The 24,463-nt window shown below is 36.1% G+C and overlaps 3 protein-coding genes across 3 annotated transcripts in view; all 3 read right to left on the bottom strand.

Moving 5' to 3' along the window:
• crc (bZIP transcription factor crc) overlaps positions 1–18,458 on the bottom strand; it is a 22,392-nt gene extending 3,934 nt beyond the window's left edge. Inside the window, exons 1-4 of the mRNA XM_028183199.2 lie at positions 18,414–18,458; positions 16,334–16,430; positions 15,044–15,168; positions 7,391–7,540 (exon numbers count right to left, since the gene is read on the bottom strand). Coding sequence (XP_028039000.2) covers positions 7,391–7,540; positions 15,044–15,149 — 256 coding nt within the window. The 5' untranslated portion in view covers positions 15,150–15,168; positions 16,334–16,430; positions 18,414–18,458. The remainder of the gene's footprint in view (positions 1–7,390; positions 7,541–15,043; positions 15,169–16,333; positions 16,431–18,413) is intronic.
• LOC114249580 (ecto-NOX disulfide-thiol exchanger 1) overlaps positions 1–24,463 on the bottom strand; it is a 120,303-nt gene that overhangs the window by 67,277 nt on the left and 28,563 nt on the right. The window lies entirely within an intron of this gene.
• LOC149502045 (uncharacterized) lies at positions 15,162–24,463 on the bottom strand. Its single transcript, XM_089731560.1, has 3 exons — positions 21,165–24,463; positions 16,404–16,430; positions 15,162–15,168 (listed from the first exon to the last, which is right to left on the bottom strand). Exons 1-3 carry the CDS (start codon positions 24,461–24,463, stop codon positions 15,162–15,164), a joined length of 3,333 nt encoding a protein of 1,110 aa, XP_089587686.1.

Genomic DNA, 24,463 nt, shown 5'->3' with positions numbered 1-24,463 from the left:
GGGAAATCGTTGTTAATCTGTAAATAAATAGACGTTACTGGATCTGATAAAACCTAAAAAGTACATACAATATTTCTTGTCTTGTAACCTTGAAGCGACACTAATGGTTATTAATTTCATGAAACATTAACATTTATCTCGTTTTGTAAGGAATTAAACAGCTTGACACGTACCCAGATACATATCAGCCAGTGCCATCGTAATGTCCTTCGAGAGCACTATATATATCCCAAGTCTTTTTAGTTATTTACTTCTATAGTTATAATAGTCTTAAAACTAAGTTCAAATCAATTCAAAACTATAGGGGGCAGTGTTATTCTCTAAACTGGAATCCTCGAGGTCGAGCGTTGGTTGTCGTCGTGGAGTGGTTTCAATACGGCCGAGGAATCTAACGTCTCTTTACGAGCTTTTGTGAGTTGAAAACTATCTCTTTATTCCAATTGCAGCGATAGTGGCACTTCATTCTAACGGCGTCCAGGTGGCACATAGAGTGCGGCAGACATAGGGGGCGAACCGAGCGCAGGCGCTCGTGTTTTTCTCCTTGAATCGAATTTATTGTCACGAACTATAAGGCAATGTACAACAATCACCAGCAGACGCGACGCGACGTAAATTATTACTGAGAGCGTGCGCGCAGAGGGGCGACCGACGACCTCCGATCCTTTCCCCACTACCTCTCCGGTCACCAGACAATTATATATCTTTTCAATTGAAACTATTTACATATTGATATTGGAAACATAATATTAAAAAGTTTACTAATTAAAGAATGATCTATTACATTACATTGTAACAAAATGTTCAAGTTAAGTATCTTGTAGTTATAATTGCTATGCAAAATTTGTCGGTTGCGACAATATGAATACGGTTTGTTTTTCCCACAATGCGCTTTACATTTTCCTGTTTAAAATTTTCCCTTAATCTACACACGGGGTCAAGAACATTAACAATTACTGTCATTGAAATCGAAACGGACAAAAGCAATTAAATTAAGATTTGTTTATCGTGATACATATTCCAGTGATTATAATAATTAGATTGGCGGCAACATAGCGTAATGTTCAACATTATCATGGAAAATTACTAAACGATTTTATTATAAACCATTTGTTTGTGTGACTTTTTTTTTTCCGGCACCCACCCTAGTAATTATTTTCCGAATATGGTCTACTGATTCAGTCTGCGTAGATTTACACCATCACTGCGAGGAGACTTATGTCGACTTTTTTTTATTGCCCTTGTAGGCAAACGCATACGGTCCACCTGATGGTGAGTGGTTAACGTCGCACATGGACTTCAGCAATGCCAGGGGCAGAGCCAAACCGCTGCTTACCGTTAAAAACTCTCCAAAAGCCTCCTTTGAATAATACTCTCTCACAAATCAGCAATCTAATACAAGCTGTATTGTATGTAATAATATGTTATTAATAATACTTATGATAATTTTTTGCATCTTTCATTAAAAAACCGATAGGTACAACCGAAATTTATTCATTTACCGATTTTTCAAAATTAGACGCCTGCGACTACAGATTACGAATGTACATAAGAAACATTGCTCACAATAATAATTTAATAAAATGGAACAAATATCTCATTCAGTAATTAATTACTGTGAAATACTGAAACAGAAATACCATACGTTCTATTTAATTAGCAACAGACAAACAGCGTCGCTAAGATAATAAAAAACCTTGAATACAACACGGAACATCAATAGATTCGGTTACCAAGTCGCCATTACATCAATGGGAAAAAACCACATTAATTTCAACTTTGATAATAAAAGAGCAGAGAATTTATACTGTTGCTGAGGGCTCCGTGAATCTCAACTACATAAAATTAAATAAAGAACGATAACAGTGTCAACTTAAACAAAAATATATAATAGATAGCAAACCCAAATATAGAATAAATTCGTCATAGTAATGAAATGCTATAGTGAAATACAATTATCCTTGTGTCAATGTCCATGATAAATTTCATTATTCCAGCCACCTCGAGTTACTCTACTACTGATTTTCTCCATCATCTATCAGTATTATTAATAGTAACTATAAGTTTATAACCGTATGTGCAGCTCGATAGCTCATTTACAATAATAAAACGGTGAGATTATTCTAACACAAATTATACCTATATATATTATTGTTTCCGAGTACTTGCAAAATTGAAAAAATAATCCATTTTAATTGTAATATTTTGGTTATTTTATTATTACAACGTAATCGAGTTCGATTTAATTTTTAAACACGATGAGCGCGTAGTGTTATTGGTTTTTGAATGCCTACTGCGTTTTTTTTATGAATAACGCGATAGTACATGACCTACATGTTTGATTGTGTGTGTAGCTCAATTTTTGTAACAATAATATTTAATGATGTTTACGACAACGAATTTTGGACAATTTTGCCTTATTTTGGCCACTTAGGCCTAAAAATGCACGTTGATAGCAAAATATTAAATGACTATGACAGCGTTCAAATCCTGGATGCGGGATTTCAAATTTTCAATTTTTTAAATATATTTAACATAACACGTTCATAACATATGTATTTAACATAATCGAACGAGTTCTACCATGAATGAATAACATCGTGTAATAAAAAACCCGTTTTTTTTTTAATTTACGTAATCACACTTGATTAGACATATTGTACGCCGACACTGCCATTCTGCCTAGTTATGCCATGAAGCATCATGCGTTTCGCTTTAAAGTGCGCGACAATCGTTATAAGCCCACTGAGTTTCTCGCCGGATCTTTTCAGTGGGTCGCGTTTCCGATCCGGTGGTAGATTCTGCGAAGCACTGCTCTTGCTGGGGTTAGTCTTAGCAACGACGTCTGGTTTATGAGCTGTGAGCTCACCTACTATAGTAGAATTATTTTGTCCGTGCAGTTTGGGTCATAAAACACAGCCCGGCTAGGGCGGTGAGCAAGTTGCACGGGCGCAACGCCATTATCGATAAAAACAAATGTGCCTCAAACGGGAGCGCATTCGCTCTCTGAATTTCTTTAGTGACACAATGGCTACTCCTTTGTTTTGTACCAAAACGGCAGAATTTATTCAAATATTTTGCTTTTTGGCAAAAATATACCAGCACAAGCACGTCAACAATGTGTTAAAAATTTTCACTGAAATGAAAATAGATCCCGAAAGGTTACAAAGTGTTAATTTCTGCCGTTCTCGTTAACTTGCTGCGGCGATATGTGGTGTAATTGTTCGATTAGTGATTTTTTCTTTCATTTTTATCACTAACCCACAAAATGACAAAACTAAATACAGTATCGATAACGCTTATTGACAACAATAATGCGCATCACTATGCCCATCCACAAGGCTCGTGAGTGGAAGAGAGAGAGCGAAATACTCGCATCACCGCACCGATTATTTATGACCCAAACTGCACGGACAAAATAATTTTACTATAGTTAAGGCTAAGCTGAAATGGTCTCTCAAGACCCTCAGCTTAGGTAGGAAAAAACGTTACAATTAAGACTTCGACGTGCCTCACGTGTTGTGTCTCACGGTAAGCAGCAGTATTCAAATTTCGATGTCTATGGGCTCCGGTAATCTCTTAACACGAGGAGGGCGATCAGGACGAGCTAATGGCCGATCTCGAACCATTAGTAGTACACTTAAGCAATTTAGGTTTTTTTAACGAAAAGCTATAGTTATTTCTTTTGGTGACAAGACTATTTATTTACTACAAAGTTTTCTTTGGAAAAGAAGAATGTGATTCACTGTAAAAAAAAAAACTATGTTCAAAATTTTTATTTGGAGTCATGTAAATTATTCTAATCGTCGCTTACTTTTTAGTTCGGCCTGTTATTAAATAATGTTTTTTTTTTATTTTTCCAACTATAAATTATTGTTTTAATTCACAAAATTCATGTCGATAAAGACGAATATCAATTACAGTTCTCATATGTGTATACTTAGGCTGATTTTTACGGTTCTTGTTATGTGTACAAATATTCAAGTTAATTCAGCGTATTGAAACTGGTGAAGGTTATGTTTTTTCATTTATTGTTGAGATGAGTGGACGAGCTCACGGACCACCTGATTTTAAGTTGTCACCGGAGCCCATAGACAGAAACGCGTTACTGCTTAGTGGCAGTAATAGGCAGCGTCGTGGTACCTACTCGTGCGGACTTACAAGACATCCTACTCCCACAACCTATAATGTGTTTTTTTTTTCAACTAAATCGCTGGTAGCGTAATGGGTTATTCAAGCTATGCTCGAAATGGAGTACATGTATGTACGTATTTATGAAATACTTATTATGGATATTCATCCAATAGACTAATTAAATCTAGCGGATCATTAGCAAATAAATCAAACTAACAAACTATGGATATGATAATGTGCAAAATTTATGTTACACAATTCTCATTACTAATTAAGATAAAATACGATCACGCTATGTTATAATGTCACCCAGCCAGTAGAGGTGTGTTGCTGATTTATATGTAACAGACAAATCAGAACTCGATAGCATATCTCAAAAGATTTCCATTTTTTTCCGAAAATACATTATTTATGAATTAAAAAAAAAAAACGTGTCACATAATTAATTAGATTGAAGACGCGTACTAATAATTACTGAAGTCGATGTTAATTAAGAGTTACAAATTTAAAAAAGTTAAGCGGCCCACAGATAGTATTTTCTTCAATATTATGAGCGTCGGAATCAGACATACGAGACAAGCACAAGGCTGAACACCCTCGGACAAGAAATAGGTTTAATAACGATACTAACTCCGACCGGTAATAACCCGAAACTTATGGAACAGTAGTTAAGTCACTAAGACCAATTAGTTGACACAGATCGTCGTTGCAAAGTTGAAATCTCCTGCGTGTATAAAAATGTAGTTTTCGAGATACCGTCACTTGGGATTTTTTAAGATTGACGCTTAATAAAGTGAAATATGGATATATGTACATGGGTGTTTTTTCTGAGTATAGGTATTTAAAATAACTTTCATAATATATGAAAACATTATTTAGGCCCAAAATGTCACATAGATTTTACATTTGCAACGATGACAATGTAACATGCACGGCGTTATGTCTTTTTCATTGACCGTCAACATCAAACACGATAAAAAATATAATACGGCTTTATGTACAGCCTCCACGTTTATTAAAAAGCCATAATATTTTTCAAAACAGAATACAAAACTTTGTAACCAATCTAGATTATGAGCTCTGATGATACTAGTGAGTAGTGAGAATAGCATGACCATACTAATATCATAACTATCACTGCTTTTATCTAAATTTTTAAGTTATTCAGACATCCATCGTTGGAGCAAATCCTTTAGGACAATATAAAGTAAGAAAATTTTGTTATAGTTAAAAATTAACAATAACAACTTATTTATTAAAAGTCAATGAAGGTCTTACATTCACGCTGCAAACGCTGCCTGCCAATGAATAGTAATTGTTGCAATTGAAATAAAGTATGTATTAGAAAAAATACTAGGTCAATGGAATTTCAATAGCTGTTATTAATTTGGAAGCTGTGTTCGACCAAGGGAAAATATTTATGTTAAATAAAACGTTTATTTTATATTGTAAGTAAAGTTTTTTTTTTTTTTAATTACGTATCTCTAAATTTGTAGATAAGTATTTTTACATGTGATTCCATAAAACTGATAATAACCGAAGTCGTGACTTTGCAAATTCAAAACGTGATGCTAAAATTATTCAATCAAAACTTAAAACATACATTACTCAGAGATATTACAAATCGTGTAATACATATATTTCGAATCACATCGGATTTTGGGATTCAATAAGTTGTTCCGCTGTAGGTATACGTGAATTCAGATTTTGCATTAAAAATTTATACAATGTATAAAATGAATCTATGAAACAAAATTTACGAACTTTCTATTATATGAGTCTTTGATTTCAATTCTTTCACTTGATCTAATAAGCAATTTTATTCATCGGAATTGTAGCGTGTAATGTATGTTTGTTAAGATTTATTCAATACGCTAGGCAGAAACTCTGCCAATGGGTCATTAAAATACAGATGACACTTAATTGTGTCAAAGTTTTTTCAGAAGAGCGCATAGATCTGTTTTCCAATTGAAAACAGAAACTGGAGCAATGCTTTTAATGTACTGGCAATTGATCGCAAATACCATATTTAATGTTTAATTATAATAAATAAGAAAATAGGTCTAGTTCAAATTTTACTATTGTTTTATATGATAATTTAAAATTTCATTTCTTCTTCAACCCGTGTCCACCCAATGCTCAAATGCACTCCTAAAACTCTGTGCATAAAGGTATAATAATATATAATTAAATTTGGCCGTTAAATTAATTATATATTATGAATAGAACACATTTATAGCATTTTCATATTACCCGCACTCAGAACTCAGTGATATCTCATACGGAAGCATGTTGAAGACTAACCGTGTCTAAATTATTATTTAAAATGTCATATGAATGCAGTCATAAGTCGTTACACAAGTACTGACGGTTGACAGGCGGTTGTCATTCTTCACCTATATTTTATTTGCCTTCAAAGTCTTATCAGCCATTTTAGTATTCATTGCCGCTTATGTACTCAGCAAACATTGCGTGGCTCAGTAAAACAACAATAAATAAATTACAGCAATTTTTTTAAAATGTAAGTTGCTTTTAATACAGATTAAAAAACGTACATCACAGTAATTAATACTATTTTAAAGTCTATACTTTATAATAAGATTATTTCTGATCCAAAATAATGAAGCGAAACGATTTGCTTAAGTAAATTTCAGACTATTGAATCTTTAAGGTAGACAACGACATGGTTTCGTCCCTGGTATTGCCAATGTCCATGGGCGACGGCGACCTTTGGCCATCCGCAGCACTGGCAATTTCATTTCACATCGTTGACAATAAAAGTGTCGTGAATAACTGAAAAAAGTTTTCCTGTAATATTTCATTATTGTACCTGTCTGACCGACTGATTTGTTCTGCACATTTAATAATTTTATATCACGTTTTCATGTGACTATTAAATTGTAGTCTAGATTTTTTTTTAATTGGTGAAAAGTTAGACATGTGGGTATTAAATTTATGCTACTGGTGGTAGGACCTCTTGCGAGTCCGCACGGATAAGTACCACCTACCACTGAGACCTTAGAACTTATATCTCAAGGTGAGTGGCGCATTTACGTTATAGATGTCTATTGGCTCCAGTAACTACTTAACACCAGGTGGGCTGTGAGCTCGGCCACCCAATTAAGCAATAAAAAAAATAAAAAAAAAGAACTCTCAAGGAAATAACCCTAAGCAATGACCTCATTCTATTTAGTATATATACATTTTGAATAATTCAACATAACATTACACAGTGAATGTGACAGAAGCGTGGATTTACCTTGTTTGCATTGACTGTCTAGCTGCTGCAGAAGATCGTTAGCGAGTTCGGCGGGACTTGGTTTCAACTCCGGCGGTGATGGCGGGTAGAAACTCGTAGTGTTATTGATTTCGATCTTCGTTGCAGCGCTCGGAAAGTTTTTAAGCAGATCTGTGAACAAATTTAATGGTTAAAAAATACTTTATTCTCCTCAAATAGTCCCGACAGTGGAAATACTAAACTTATACTCGACTAGAAATCGAGTCGTAAAATACATTCACTTATGACTAAAACAATTTTTTTTTGTTGCTCGGACTCCTATAGAAAGCCACCGTCAAAATGACCACAAAGGATTTCTTATCAGTGAGAAATCCTTTGTGGTCGTTTTTTTTTAAAACAATTTTGATAATCTTACTCTGAAGCAGGGATAGCTGGAATTCTCTACACATTTCACACATTCCGTTGTTTTTATAGCAACACATTTTTCACTGCTTCTTGATATCAACAATTTGAACACGATTTTCAATCAATTAAATTAATATTAGCAAGACGCGACGTTATATCAGAGAAGCTTCAAGGTAAGGAGCTTAGATAAGTAATGGACAAAATACATCGAGATGAGCAAAGACGTCAATATATATATGAGCGATATCGCTCGCACGATATTACGTCAAAGTAACGCCCAGATGTCGTGTCTTAACTCTTAAGCGATAGGGCGACTTCAACAATTACTGATTATTAACATGTTACAATAAAAGCCGACTTTTATTAAACATATTATTTTCTAATCAAACAAATCGGTTTAGATTTATTAAAATTTACAGTTTATTACAAAACAGAATCAATCATTAAGCCAATTATGTATAAAAGGTAACTCTTATCTATCGAAGATTCGTGTTAGAATATGAATGAATGGTTTTCTTTATAAACGTTTATATATAGAGATCGAATGGAATTATAATATATAATAGCAATTATCACCAGAGTCGTATTTCCTTACACTTTGGTTTCAGTATAACACGTTTTGCCGATGAATTTGTGTAAAAAAAATTAAATATACGGTAACAGTGATTCGATTATGGTGACTCGAGAGAACAATCTGTGGTGGAATTAAAATGTATTCATAGATAAGATAGTGAAGGCAGATGGCATTTGAAACAAAACAATACACATACAGAGCTAAAGCGACAAAAGATTGCGGAAAAACTTTAAGATTATTTATATAAAAAAAAAACCCTCACTAACAACTTCCAGTATCGAAGTAAAATATCGCTAGAAAAAATTTATAAACTTGCATGGAATGTGTACATACACAGCACCGTTCTTCTATTGCTATTAGGGTTAAAATTATTTATTTTATTTTTATTATTTAAAATCCAATATAGATTCTGCCTACGAGCCGGAAAAAATGATTAGTCGTAGAAATAAGCAGGTTGGCAACATCGACCCGTCCGCAGCATACCCTATGACCATTACTTAGTCTAATTTACCCATTTAAGCTAAGATTTCGAGCATTGAGCGTAATGTTTTGATGTAGAAACAACCCGAAGCATCAACATTAATGAAGCCTGAAAGTGAGTAATATTAACTTACGTAGATACAATGACTGATCTGTACATCAGATCAGAATGTATAATAATATGATACAATGTACGAGATACAAGTACCATAGAATTAACCTGTTTAAGAAACAAGAAAACCTATTACAAAATAATTTCGGACATTTTTATTGGCACTACAATATTTAGATTATAGGGACACGCTACTGCCCATTGGTGTCTATTGTCCACTATTTTATAAAATTAATATATTGTATTTCTAGATATGTACTGCATGTAGTCGCTATGCAGACGAAGAAGGATCTTCTTTGTAGAATATTATTTTATTTTTGTTTTGGTACACTCTAGGAAAACTATACAACGCCACCTATCGAGATTTATTGTAAACTAATATTTTTCCCTGGCTAACTTTAAATGCCCTTTGCAGCTCACATAAATCTTGATTTTGAAATTATGTGAGATTCGTGTTTAATTGCTTAAGCAATGTTTCAGCTTGGTTTCGGGTCCATCCCATAAAACATAGTTATTCACGCACAGAATTAGCTCTGATTCTCCCCCTTGATCTTTGTACAAAATGTATTTTACATTTCATTAAGTGGTATCAAGTATGTCTACCTAATTTCCGAATAAGATTATCCACGTAAAAACGTTTTTACCCCTTTACGCTCTTATGAGTATTAAACTTTTCTTAGTGCTTGCTTCATTCCTAGAAACGTATTCTAGGAATGAAGCAAAATAATTAAAATTCGATCGTGATCTATTAATTTAATTTATCGTTATTGCATAAATCTCGATTCAAAATATTATTCGTAATGTTGTTCAATATCAAAGCTATCGCGACAAACAAGATGTTTAAAACTTAATATCAAAACATATTTTCATTGGAGTTAAGATAAATAGTGGAAAACAGCCAACGGGCGATATGCAATTGAAAACATCAACCGAGGCCAGTAGTAATTCGTTAACACAAATATGTTTTAAGGAGCTGCGTGACGTCATTCTTATCACAAACAACCGCTATTCACTTGTCCAACAAATGACAAGACACACCCACACTCACAGCATAGTAACCAAGATGAATTTTTACATGAATTTTGTTATTTAAGTTACATGTTTTTATAGTTATATCATAATGGAGATATTAATTATAGATAAAGCAACGGAGTGATAATCCGTTGGAAATAAACAGTATGACTTTGGTGGCTCAAATTTAGTCTATAATAAGACGTTTCTATGTTAATTTATATTAATTCGGTTTCATATTTAAACTAATCAATTTGCAAGGATAAAGAAACTAAATTTATTAGATACATATATGCTTGAACTATTATAAAATAGCATTTAACCTAGATATAAACGTTCATGTCAACGTTGATTACTAACATTTCTATTTAGCATTGTCACTGTAAAATATTAATAAACTAGAGGCATATTATTCCAATTGAACTGATGACCCTGGCCACCTTATCGAGCATGAGTTGAGATCGTGGGGGGTGCTGAGTTACCTCGCATAAATCAAATTAACAGTGTCAAATGGTCATGTTTAATGTTCCAAAGCGAGATACGAATAAGAGATTTCAAGGGAGTTATGTTCTCCTTATCTTGTCCTCTATATTTTCTACTTTTTTAATACGTTTTTATTAGCTTCAGACGTATGTATGTTAGTATGTAACGGTATCTTTGAATCTGATTTTGACCCCCTTCAAAACGTCGGATTAACTCGAAATTTGGCATACCGATGACAATTCAATATTTAAAAAAAAAATTGAAAAAATTAAAATTCAACTAAAAAACGAAAAATAAATAATAGTTTAAAAAAAATACGCTTTTATTGAAAATCCATTTCTTTTTTAAATCCATAGTTTTTTTTTTAAACTATTATTTATTTTTCTTTAACGAAACAAGATTTATATAAGAAATGAGCTGTTTTCATTAAATCTAATTTATTTTATATTATACTACTAAACGGTTCGAAATATATATTATTGAATTTGAAATATTCGAACAGCAATATTACATGTGATACAAAATAAAATAATAAAAGCTTTTTGAAAATGATAGCAAATACTAATACACAAAACATTGAATGACAGCCACGTGGCATTAATAAATGTGTACATATGATTCTATTTGATAAGTGCGAGTATACGTTATGACAGATTGACAAATGAACACCAGTTTAAATGTAAGCTGTGTAAATTATTTATATACTAGTTGTCTGTTGTGACCTTACACCCTTTTTATGTATTATGTATGTATTTTTGTGCTTAGGGACGCGCTCACGGTCCACGTCATGTTAAGTGGTTACCAGAACCCATAGACATCTACAACGTAAGTGCCGCTGTCCACCTTAAGACACGAGTTCTTAGTCTCTTAATTTTTTTTTACAGTACGACTGCCCCACCCTTCAAATCAAAATACACTACTTCTTCACGGCAGTATCAGGTAGCGTGGCGATACCTACCCGTGCGGACTCTCACAAGACGTCCTACCACCAGTATTTACGCAATTTAAGATTAATTGTGAATTTGATTTTTATGACACGACTAGCTGACCCGGCAGACTTGGTAGTGCCTTAATTGATAAATAAAAGACCTAAACTTTTGTATAAAATAAACTTAAATCGAACAAAAGGAATCCGTCCGACGGGGGCATATCAAAGGAAAAACAAAATTGCAATTTTTATTTAATTCCGAGCATTTTCATATTTATTTACCTTTTAAACCTTCTCTGGACTTCCACAAAACATTCAAGACCAAAATTAGCCAAATCGGTCCAGCCGTCCTCGTGTTTTAGCGAGACTAACGAACACTTGTGGTAGGATCTCTAGTGAATCCGCACGGGTAGGTACCACCACCCCGCCTATTTCCGCTGTGAAGCAGTAATGCGTTTCGGTTCGAAGGGTGGGGTAGCCGTTGTAATTATACTGAGACCTTAGAACTTATATCTCGAGGTGGGTGGCGCATTTACGTTGTAGATGTCTATGGGCTCCAGTAACCACTTAACACCAGGTGGGCTGTGAGCTCGTCCATCCATCTAAGCAATAAAAAAAAACAGCAATTTATTTTTATATATGAGTCGACTATTATCAAAGGCGGCAATCTGACTTTTGGACAATGATTGGTAAATCAGAAAAACGAATTATTGACTTTGTATTCCATTGGCAGTCACAAAACTCTTCGGAACGACATCTTAGATAAATAACAGGTTAACTATTAACCTTTATTTAATGCAGGTTTTGAACCGTATTCTTTGAAGGAGACGATTATATTCAAATAAATCTGTATTGACATATCAATAAAAATTTTTTGTCCAAATGTACAGATTGCCGCCTTTGATAATAGACGACTCATATATAGATAGATGTTATTCCTTCACCGTGAAAGTCAATCGTGAACATATTTGTTAAGAACGTATTTCATGAGAAAAATTAGTACCTGGATTCGAACACCGTCGCATCGCATTAAAAACTCAGCATTCTTTAGAAATGTTGTTTATGCACAAACTATTGAGATTAGAAAAAAAAAACATTTAGAAACCTCCTGAATGTTAGTAACTTTACACAAAAGATACTATTTTTATATCTATACTAATATTATAAAGAGGAAAGATTTGTTTGTTTGTTTGTTTCGAATAGGCTCCGAAACTACTGGACCGATTTGAAAAATTCTTTTTCCATTAGAAGCCGACATTGTCCCTGATGAACATAGGCTACTTTTTTTTATTTTATTTTTATTTTTTTTTTTGGTTTCATTTGTGTTTTAATGTTTCCGAAGCGAAGCGAGGGCGGGTCGCTAGTCTAATATATTTTTATATTTAAAAAAAAGGTAGGCAGCGTTTTGGCTCTGCCCCTGGCATTGCTGAAGTCCATGGGCGACCGTAACCGCTCACCATCAGGTGAGCCGTATGCTCGTCTGCCAACAAGGGCAATAAAAAAAACGAATACTTATGCATTAATTATGCACTTATACACATTTACAATTTTTATTTATATCTGATGTGCACCACTCCCAATTACATTTTATTAGTAACTTAACTGAACCGACGGACCTTGTTCTGTCCGAATTTCAGTTAATTTATTTGTAATTAATGAGGGAATTTTCCTGGAAACTTGTAGAATTTCTCTAGCTCTAGCTCTATCTCTATATCTACGACATTACGCGGACTACTAAGAAAAAACAATTGTTAAATCAACATTGATTTTTTTATCGCATTTTCGTTGAAGAGTTAACGAGCTGACTATTTCACCTGGCTCATCTGGTCTGAATTAGTTACCGAAGCACACCTTCACTCAAAGTGAATGCTAAATGTGGCGGTACATAGCCATCACAGAACACAAGATATTTGACAGATGCCTAAATCTCGCTTACGACATTTTCAAGATAAGCTTGCATACATACAAGTTTCGAACAACAAGATTTGGGCCGTCGGTCTGCCGAGCAATATCACCCGCTCGGTGGAAGATCTTCCCTTTTTCGTATACCTCCAAACTACATTATATCTTGATTATTATATATTGATATCTTGACATTATATTTCACAAGTCGTCGTGGCCTAAAGGATAAGACGTCCGGTGCATTCGTATCGAGCGATGCACCGGTGTTCGAATCTCGCTGGCGGGTACCAATTTTTCTAATGAAATACGTACTCAACAAATGTTCACGATTGACTTCCACGGTGAAGGAATAACATCGTGCAGTAAAAATCAAACCCGCAAAATTATAATTTGCGTAATTACTGGTGGTAGGACCTCTTGTGAGTCCGCACGGGTAGGTACCACCGCCCCGCCTATTTCTGCCGTGAAGCAGTAATGCGTTTCGGTTTGAAGGGTGGGGCAGCCGTTGTGACTATACTGAGACCTTAGAACTATATCTCAAGGTGTGTGGCGCATTTACGTTGTAGATGTCTATGGGCTCCAGTAACCACTTAACACGTATTGTATAATAGCTGGCCCATCCTTCAAATCGTAGCGCATGACCACTTCGCTTCAAAAATAGGTAGGTTAATGCAGATTTACAATACGTCCTACTGCCAGTCAACTATTAATTTAACATTGAGTCATCATCAGCTCACAGACGTCCACTGCTAAACATACGACCTACCCAAACATTCGCCAAAATAACCGGTTTTGAGCAGCCGAAATCTAACGATTTCCCGCGATCTTCAGCCAACCGTAGGTCTCCCTCGTGGGAGGTCTGAAATCCACTACGATTTCCGTTGCGCGGTTGCCAAACTTTTTAATCCCAGCAATGGTGCCAGATTACGTAGCATTCATAAAGTATACCGCTTACAATATTCAATAACAAAATATGACCTTATATATGACCTGAATACCTTCCAAATGATAGGTTAGATTTATATAAATGTTGTAATTTACAATTGTTTTTATATAGCTACAAAAAATACACAACAACCATACGAAAAAGGTTTGGAGAATATGTGATGATATTCCTTATAAATTCAAGACAGTCGCATTGCTATAATAAAAATAATAGGAGTATTTTAGTATTTTCATCGGTTTTGGTGAGTCGAAGATATAATTAAAACATGATATGAGTTGATCATTAGGGTTCCTTGTGGTCGTTTTATAATATCCGTTCTTTTGAAATACAGTATAGTTTTCGTGGCCATTTTCAACTAAGTTGTTCGTTATTCATTCATATTTGAATATTTGAAAGCTACCGTTAATATTGTATAAGTAATAACTTGCACGAGTATTATTTTCATTATTGACCTTAACATTTGTCTAAAGAGAAAGGACTAATCATATTTCTAAGGTCTGATTTGAGTTTGTGTTTCATCGTCGCCATAAAAAGATAATTAGACAATTAGGTAATTCGATTTTGTTAAATGTCATGAAATGGTTAGAATTACCGAAAGAATGTTGACAAACTATAGACAATGTGGTACTGAACTCTAGCAGAAACTTGTATAAAATGAAAGTAATGTACGAGATGAAACAGTAATAGAAACTAAAATTTTATATATATTTAATTGTAGTTGTATTGATAGAAATGTTTTCTTACTGGTTATTATGCAATCACTTGAGTAAGCCTTGTCTAATACTATTTCTATTGCAAAAATTACCCACTACATTTTGTAAAACAATACACACCACAATCGTCATCGAAGAAATCCTCAACTTCGAGCAGCAAACGGCACTCATCGTTAGTGAGCAAATTGATGGCCGCAGCCCATGACTCCTTCTGACTCGCACTCATTGTTGTAATGATTTAGTTCCTAGAATAACAAGGTATCAAATTTTAACACTTTTATGTAGAGAATTGCATGTTTTTGTAAATGTTTAAAAGGACCTCTTGTAAGTCCGCACGGGTAGGTACCACCGCCCCGCCTATTTCTGCCGTGAAGCAGTAATGCGTTTCGGTTTGAAAGGTGGGGCAGCCGTTGTAACTATACTGAGACCTTAGAACTTATATCTCAAGGTGTGTGGCGCATTTACGCTGTAGATGTCTATGGGCTCCAGTAACCACTTAACACCAGGTGGGCTGTGAGATCGTCCACACATCTAAGCAATAAAAAAAAAAGGACAAGTTTCTAAGGCCAAGCTAATAAGTTTCTTAAGGAAAATCAACAAATAAAAAATTCAAAACTTTTTTAATCTATCTGGTATTGCCTGCTGAGAAATAAAATGCCAGATTTGAGCCATTCAAATAATAAAAAAAAGTTGCACAACAAAAACCAGGGGGATGCTCTTGACAAAAATCTGATGGTGAGCGATGCCCACACTATCAACATGCCCTACCATCAGTAACAATTTTAGACCATGCCATTAGTTATGATCATAAAATGATGAATTTTAATTATATTTGTGAAATAAATAAGCCCAATAACCATCACTTTTTTTTTTTTTATTAATCTAGATGTACAGAAGGACCAACTCTTTTATTTGGCACAAGGTTAATTCCCAGTGATTTAGTCCACATTGTATGCTCTGATGAATTGTTTGGCAATATTTTCTCCTCATATTATCCTTTCTACAATCACCACCTACCATCAGAGAAGAATCCTTTCTACAGACGTGGCAGACTATCAATGCTCTTCCCTGGATTATTTTTCCCTAACCCTAAATGGTGCTGCTGCAATACCAAAACATGTCATTATTCTAATGAGAGTGCCTACACTCTAATTCTTATCAGAAACTAGGTAATTGTCTGCATTACTTGCAGCTCCATGAGTAATCATGGCCACTTAGTAGTGTGTGATTACTTACTAACCACAATGCATATTTTCATAAAATAAGCAATCGCTTCTATAGTACGTACTTATAGAACTAAGATCAGTGTAGCAAAAATCAGATTAAGTAGTAATAATTATAATATTTTCAGCTATATTGATTTTTTTACCATTTAGACTGATGAAAAACATTACTATAAAGTATACAAACCACGAATGCGAATAAAAGTCCAGAGGGATTGATGTCTAATGATGTTGGTGTTTTGTGAAGATGGACTAACTTGTCCTGTGAGGGCGCCATTTTGGCACTGTAAAATGAAAAAATAGGTTACAATGGTGCATTTAAATTTTCTAAAATTTAGAGAATAATGATAGACATTAAGAAATAATCATATACTGAAACATTTGGGTGGAGACTTGGTGCCCTCTAGTCATCAGGTCACTTATATTCTAAGGAGCATGTGTTAGCATGTACTTACCAGACCCATAGGCAACAAATGCCGTGAATAGCCTCGAGACATGTGGCAAAAGTCTCAATGATATAATGGGATAGCTAACCTACCCTTCCGCCCAGATCTTTACATCCAAAATAGATATAGGTTTACATCAAAAATATATAAAGGTGGAACCCACTTATGCAGATTTACAATATATGTTAGCTTAACAACAGTGTAATTGAAGAGATATATAGAACATGGAGGTAAATAAATAGACATGTTTTAACAAAAACTGACTTCAAATAGAAAAAAAAAGATATTCCAAAACAAATTAATATACACTAAAAACAATAATCATCAAAATCAGTTGGCGTGATATTGAGTTATTCATCTATTTGTCGCGCACATACTCAATGAAAATTTAAGATTTATATGGTTTTTTCGTGGATACCATTATCTGAACTGGACTAAGTTTAAATCGGACCACACGGGAAGCGTCAGCTTTCTAATAAAAAAGAATTATTAAAATCTATTCATCCAGTCAAGAGTTATGAGGTAACAAACATTAAAAAAAAACACAGTCGAATTGAGAACCTCCCCCTTTTTTGAAGTCAGTTAAAAAGGACATAATAAATAGAGAGTTATATGTTGAGAGCTATTTGTTGATACTACATAGGATATTACTGATGACTTAAAGTGCTGTGGTAATATTAGCCAGATCTCTGCCCATCTGGGTAGGATTAGCCAACCAGTAAGCTCTTATGAATAACCACATTATATGATCTATTTAAAGTGTTACACATAGGGCTGGTATTTTGACCTGAGTCTTAAAAATAATGATTGTACATAATTTCTGCTCAATAAATTTAAAATAACCAAACAACTGTAACAATTCCTATTAAACTGAAGATTTCATTTAAGATTTCAAACATAATGTTTCACATATGTATTTAAATGTTTCCTTTCAGATTTCATACATTTAAATTAAGTCACTCAGTGCATGTTACAAAACAAGTAATCTGTGTGTACAAATCAATGATGTCAACATTTTAGTAACCTTAAGAAATTTTGACATGTTCAATTTATGATTAAGTAATTTGTTTCGTAACTGTGTTTATCTCTACTACTTTGTTGTAAGTCTAATTTATAAATGTATGTTATTTATGTAGTTTGTTTTTGTGTTATAAAATTTAGAAAAGTAAACCCAGTCTAAATGATTGTATGTAATTGTAACCCTATAAAAGTACTTTTAATAAAAATCATAAAAATAATATAGATATTTAAAATATGATAACATATAGTAAATATATTGAAGTTGTTGTTTTGATAAATTGAACTACCTAAATGAAAATATGAACAAACAAACAGTTACAGAACATTTAATAATATACTTTCTCTATCTTTAATAGTATAAAATATTGACATCACTGTGTAATTACAATACATTATACATAATATACATAGATGTGTTGTTACAAGTAGAAAGAAGCTTTATGTTTCCAAATAAACCCAATATTCTTATTTCAGTATATAAAAATTTACGGACAGACTAAGGGGGGAATGAACTTACAGTATAGGTCAATTCGAGCTTGGAATGCAGAAGCGTAATGAATAGGTCCTCGCGCAACCAAGTGAAAGTTGTGCAAACACTATTTGTTTTTTTTTGTCTTTGAATCTCCTCTTATCCTATTTTTTTAAACGACTATCCGCATAGTGTACCCTTCATAAATAATGTAGCTAATAAATGTTTAGGACATCGTAAATCCTTTAAAGTTCTACGAACTATAACAACTTACCGTTCGGTAATTATTTTGCACTGGGATTTCGTAATACAGTATGATCAAAAATACTTACAGCATTTTTATATTGTGCGTGAAGGCACACGCTGGTGTGCAAACGATTAGATACTAGAAACCCATCGTGATCGCAAAATTACACGAAAAAACAAAAATACGTCTGTTAACTGCGAGCCATAAATGAGTAATAGACATAGGGATATTCCGATACTAGTAAATACGAGTAGATACTCGATACTTTTGATTCGATACCGAGTACTTATAGCATCGAATCAATCTTGCGATGCATACTCGGTATCGAAACAAAAGTACTTGGTATCAAATCGAATCGGCATTACCATTAAAAAGTTTAAAATTTCCGAACGCATCATACAGAACGAGAGAGCAAAAGCCTTCTCGCTCGGTTACCGGTATTCATTACTATTCATCCATCACGTGGTGGCGACGACGCGGCGTGGGTGACGCGTCGTGTCTCACTCTCACGCCAGGCGAGTACCTTTTTTCCAAAGCCGGTGCAACAATGTCTCAAACAAGGAACAGTGTCTCCAAAATATCTCGAACAGTTACTGCTTTTGGGCATTCTTAATGCCAAATAGTTTTTTATTTAAAGTAGGCACTTAAAGTGACGCAAAACTTTTATAGGTAATAAAAGATTTTTTTTTATCTCAATTTTCTTTTAATTATTGTCCTTCAACGTTAATTGTTTTTACGTGAGTTTCCTCAAAAAAGAAGTGTTAAAAGTATCGATATCAGTAAGTATCGATACTTTAGGAGTATTCATTTGAGTCATCGATTTTAAGTAGTACCGAAAAAGATTTGAGTACTATCGAAATGAGTAGGTATCGATACTTTGATGGTATCGGAACATCCCTAAATAGACATAGATAATACATTTTTTTTATTTAAGGGATTTTATGACCTGGTAACTAAGAAATTTAGGTCAAATCTTATTTTAATTTGAATGAAAACTTTTTTAAATGAAAAATGATATTATGAAATGAAATGAAGTTGTGGAAACATGACATGATATGAAATGAAAATGAAATGAAATGAAATGAGATGATATGGGAGGAAATATAATTTCAGTAAAATGGTCGTCATTTACTGAGACTTTTTCAGTGGACATTTTAGAGGATCCCGAGAAGTTACGTCCAGCGGCTTTGTTTCATTTTCGCACATTTGTGCAGTTTCGGCGAAAAACTCAGTGGGCTGTGGGTTTAGTTTACTCGCCGAGCCCTTCGTCGCAAACGACGAGTTCGACGAGAACGATGACCGGTGCTTGGGGTAGGTGCCTAAAAGCACCGCTAGTGGATCCGGAGGATCCGAAATGACGTGTTTTGGGCGACGTCGACTGTTTACCATTCGGTCCGCAGGACCGGGAATGGTGTTGTGCGCAGCGTGACCGGATTTAGTAGATTTCTACTTTTTTGGTAGATTTTAAGGTACTGGCAACAGAATTTAGTATGTAAAAAATATTTGGTATATTTTAGTAGAATTCACGCTTTTCAATTATTCTAATACTTTTTTGGCATATCAGATAAATTCGGGTTATTCCTACTTTCATCGAATGGATTGTAACTATTTAATTTTTATTCCTTTCGTCACCATTCGTGCCGTGAGCATAGAGTGTGATAGACTAGCGGAAATTCCTTCATTGAGAATTTTTTCAATCAAGTTTAAAATTAAACATAAATATACACAAGTATATCGCAATGTCCCATTCATCACGATATCCTTGTAGTTGCAACAGAAAACATGCAAATTGTTGACAAATAATATAGGGAATTAAAATTATATTGTAGATGTTTCCGTGTCTAATTTTGTACACGACCCGGTCTGTATGGCTGTTTCCGAGTCGTGTAATAATGTTTTCTGCTGTCTGTTTGTGCGCTGGTAGAAGACGGCTGTTTCTTTCGATGGGTTTCGGCTTCTGTAGCGAGGTTTCACAGGTAACTGTCTGGTTCACTGGTAGCTGATTCACTGGTGGTTTTCTGATAACTGTACTATTGGAGAACTGCTGGTAACTGTTTCTGTCTTGCTGATGTTTCTTTGTCGGAGAGCTTCTGAGAACTGTTTCTGTCTTGATTATCTGCTGAGAACTGTTTCTATCTTGCTGATGGTTCTTTGTCGAAGATTCACTGGGAACTGTTTCTCTCGAAGATCCACTGAGAACTGTTTCTATCTTGCTGATGGTTCTTTGTCGAAGATTCACTGGGAACTGTTTCTCTCGAAGATCCACTGAGAACTGTTTCTATCTTGCTGATGGTTCTTTGTCGAAGATTCACTGGGAACTGTTTCTCTCGAAGATCCACTGAGAACTGTTTCTATCTTGCTGATGGTTCTTTGTCGAAGATTCACTGGGAACTGTTTCTCTCGAAGATCCACTGAGAACTGTTTTTGCCTATAAATGGCCATCCTTTTATATTTATTTCAGTACCCCATCTCGCGACGCGCTATCGACGCGCCACTTTCGGGGGTCCCTTGATCTGTATGTTACCGTGGTGAAAGCGCTCCACAAATCGTTCCTATTGGTCTATTTACATTCTCTGATCTGATACACTAACATATTGCATATTAAATAATTTAAGATTATACATTTTTGTTACATAATTACTTATTAACTATATTATTTCTATTTGTTTGATAAAATCCTATTTCGTCCTGCACATTACTCCCGCCGTGCGAGTCCGTCGCATTATTCTCGGTGCAGGATGGTCTTCTTCGATGGGCAGGCAGGATCAGTAGTTTTTTTACTGGTCTCCGTAGAACTTGGTTTTGATGTCTACGGTGCGCCCCTCGTTGTCGGGACCTGGATATGTTGCTATCACTTCTCCCTCGCATGCCTGTGTTTCGTGGCAGGCATTTCCACTTTTCATGGCGACGCCTCGGCCATGAAGCTCCCGCCGGTGCTGCAGCTGCTATATTTACTTTATCCATTGGTTTTGTTGTTTCTGACGCCGATTCCGTCGGCCAGGAGTCCTCTCGTTGGCGTAGGAATTCTGTCCCTCTGAACCATCTATGTTCATTTTGGTACGACATTGGGACGTCTCGGGTCACGTCGTCGGCTACGTTGTGCTTCGTGGGTAACCATCGCCTCCCGTTTATTGTTGAACTGTGTTCTATAGCTGTGAGGCGTTGGGCGACGTATGGTTTGTACGAGCGTGATCCCGTTCTTGTCCATCTTAACACTATCTCACTGTCGGTCCAGAAGGTCTTCGAGGTCGGCTTTCTTTCGTGTTTTCGACGAAAGTCTGTTGTTATGTGCACTGCATCTTTTAAAGTTTTGAAGTTATCCAAGTAGTCATCTACGTAGTGTCTGTTCTGTATTGCGACTGCCACCTCCGGGTGCGTGGCTTCTTGTTTCTGGGCGGTCAAGTTCTTTACATATATTGCTGTGGAAGGAGAACTTGACGCACCAAAGATCAACGAGGTCATTCTGTATTCTTCTGGGGGCTTGTCATCTCGGCGATCTTTGCGCCAGAGATAGCGGAGCGCGTCTCTGTCTTCATGTCTCAATTTCACTTGCATGAACATCTCCTTGATGTCTGCTGTTACTGCTATATTATGCTGTCTGAATCGCATTATCACTCCTGGTAGTGATTGGAGTAGGTCCGGTCCCTTAAGCAGCATATCATTTAAAGCTACCCCTCTTGTTCTGGCGGCGGCGTCGTGGACGACTCGGAGTTTTTCCGGCTTCAGGGGGTTCACGACGGCGAAGTGAGGTAGATACCACGTTCTGTTCTCTGTTTTTGTTTTTGGAGCGGGCTCTGCGTAGCCTTTCGCGACGAGTGCTTCCATCTGTTCTGTGTATTTTTGTTTCAGTTCCGGATTACGATCGAGTTTGTTTTCTATATTTATCAGTCGCTTTAACGAGTTATTGTAGTTGTCTGGTAGACTGACATTATCTGTTTTCCAGAGCAGAGCAGTTTCGTATCTTCCATCTGTTGTGTGGACTGTATTGCTGTTGAGGATGCGAAGCGCCTGTTCCTCTGGGTCTGTTTTTGGTTTTCTTGGTGTGATGCATAGCGCATCCATAGCGAAATACTGTTTTACCAGATTTTCTATTTTATCATCTTCCTGGGTTTCGCTAGCATGATTTATGTAGTTTATGTGGTGGCCTAGGGTACGAGTGCGACCTCCATGCAGTACCCAGCCTAGAGGTGTCAGTGACGCTATTGGCTGATTCCTGTTGCCTCGTCTAACTTTTGAAGTTAGTAACATGTGCCAGTTGTCTTGGCCAATCAGGATTCCAGGTTTCGCGTTCTCGTACGTGATGATGTCACTGATGTCTCGTAGGTGCGAATACTCATCTATCTGTTCCTTTGGTATTTTTTGTGCTGTTACTTGTAGGTCGTTAACTGTTCTCGCTTGTATTATTTCTTTTCGACTGTTGAGGCCTCTGAGCGTGAGGTTGACTCTTCTTGACCTTGTTTCCGTTGATTTTATGTTGTTAATCGCCTGTATGTGTAACGGATCGATTGGTCCTGTTATTCCAGTCTTCTTGCAAATGATTTCGTCTATGAGTGTCACCGTTGATCCATCGTCAAGCAGCGCGTATGTATCAACCGTGCCTATCGGTCCTTGTACTTGGACTGGGATTATTTTCAAATAGGACTGTTTCTGTTTTCCGGTCCAAGCGGAATTAATGTTCTCTGTTGTTTCGTTGTCACTGTTGTCTGTTTTTTCAATTTTTCTGTCGAAGTGTAGCATCTTGTTGTGAGTATATTTGCAATTATTGATGCCACACGTCTTCGGTTTACAGTTGTGGGTTTTATTCTTATACTGTAGACATCGGAAACACAGGTGTTTATTCTTAGCGATGTCCCATCTTGTGTTTGAGTCTGCCTTCTTGAATATGTAGCAGTCTGTTGTGGTGTGTTCAGTGTTGCTACATACCGGACATTTAGCTCGTGATGGCTTCTCACTGACTAATTGAACGCTCTGTGCGCGTCTGTTATGTTGTGCGGGCTGCGAGTAGTGCCCCGCCTGTTCAGGCTGTGCATAAGGGCTGCACAGTTCGGCTTCTCTTTTCATGAATTTTTCAAATTTAATTAGATCCGGATCCTCCTTCGGTTGTACCGCGGTGAAGTCGTAGTATCGGTAACGTAGTGTTGGTGTGAGTTTTTCTAACATTGTTTTGGTAGTTTCCGGATTATATAAGTAATGTGTGCAATTTAATGCACGAAGCGTAGCTACGGCGTTGGTCACCTTACTGGAGAATATACAAATGTCTCTTGGTGTTTCTGTTAGTCTTGGCAGAGCTCGTAGCGTGTCTAACTCCGTTATGGCTATCGTTTCCGGTCTTCCGAATCGCGCTTCTAGACTTCTTATGACGTCGGACGGATCAGCGTTTGTTATAAGTAATCCGTCAACGGCTTCCTTTGCCCTTCCTTTCAGGTTCCTTCTGAGTCTGTTTATATTTTCTGTTTTTGTAAAGGAGTTCATTGTTTCGTGATAGGCTGCGCGAAAGGATAGCCAGTCTTGGTGATTGCCGTTGAAGAATGGCAACTCTGTGTATCTTGGTTCGCGGGCGGCTTTGACGGCGAGTGTTATTGCTGCGGTTAGATCTGAGAAGTCTTGTTTGTCGCAGGTTCCCGCCGGTTTTTCATTATGCTGGTCGTCATTTTCTGTTTTTGTGGGTTGGGTTTCCAGCCACGTGCCCACTCTTTCATCGAGTTCTGACTTACTGTATTCTGATTCGCTGTTTTCGTCATCAGATCCAGCTTCGAGCGTGGCCAGTCGGGCGGCTGCCAATTCCACTTGTAGGCGGGCGAGCTCTTCTCTAGCTTTGGCTATCTTCTGTTCTTTTCTGTTTCGCGACCGGTCAGTTTTGACTGTACCGGCGCGCTGTTTTGTTGGCACGTCATTCTGTTTGACTATATACTGTTTGACGGCCTCTGTTTTTGAGTTCCCAGGTTTCTCTGCGAGTTTCGTCGTGGCTTCCGTGTTGGCTGTTGCGCACGATGATTCTGTTGTGGGGGCTACCAGACTCATGACGGTATTCGCGGTTGTTTCTGTCCACATGCTCTGTGCTGTAGCTGTGGTTTCTGAGGGCGGCGACTGTTTTGTTTCGATCCGTCCTCTTCCTGTTGACCGCGTTATCGGCAT

The sequence above is a fragment of the Bombyx mandarina genome, chromosome 11 (assembly GCF_030267445.1).
Source record: "Bombyx mandarina strain Sakado chromosome 11, ASM3026744v2".
Lineage (NCBI taxonomy): Eukaryota > Metazoa > Arthropoda > Insecta > Lepidoptera > Bombycidae > Bombyx > Bombyx mandarina.
Note: the sequence above shows the minus strand (reverse complement) of the source record. Positions and strands in the feature narration are given on the sequence as shown.

What these genes read in the sequence shown, in the direction of transcription:
- LOC149502045 (XM_089731560.1), bottom strand. Translation starts at nt 24,463, where the DNA reads ATGCCGATAACGCGGTCAACAGGAAGAGGACGGATCGAAACAAAACAG. An exon ending in AGTGATAGCAACATATCCAG is followed by an intron (nt 16,431 to 21,164) that starts GTCCCGACAACG and finishes TTCATTTTACAG; the next exon opens with TGCCAAAATGGCGCCCTCAC.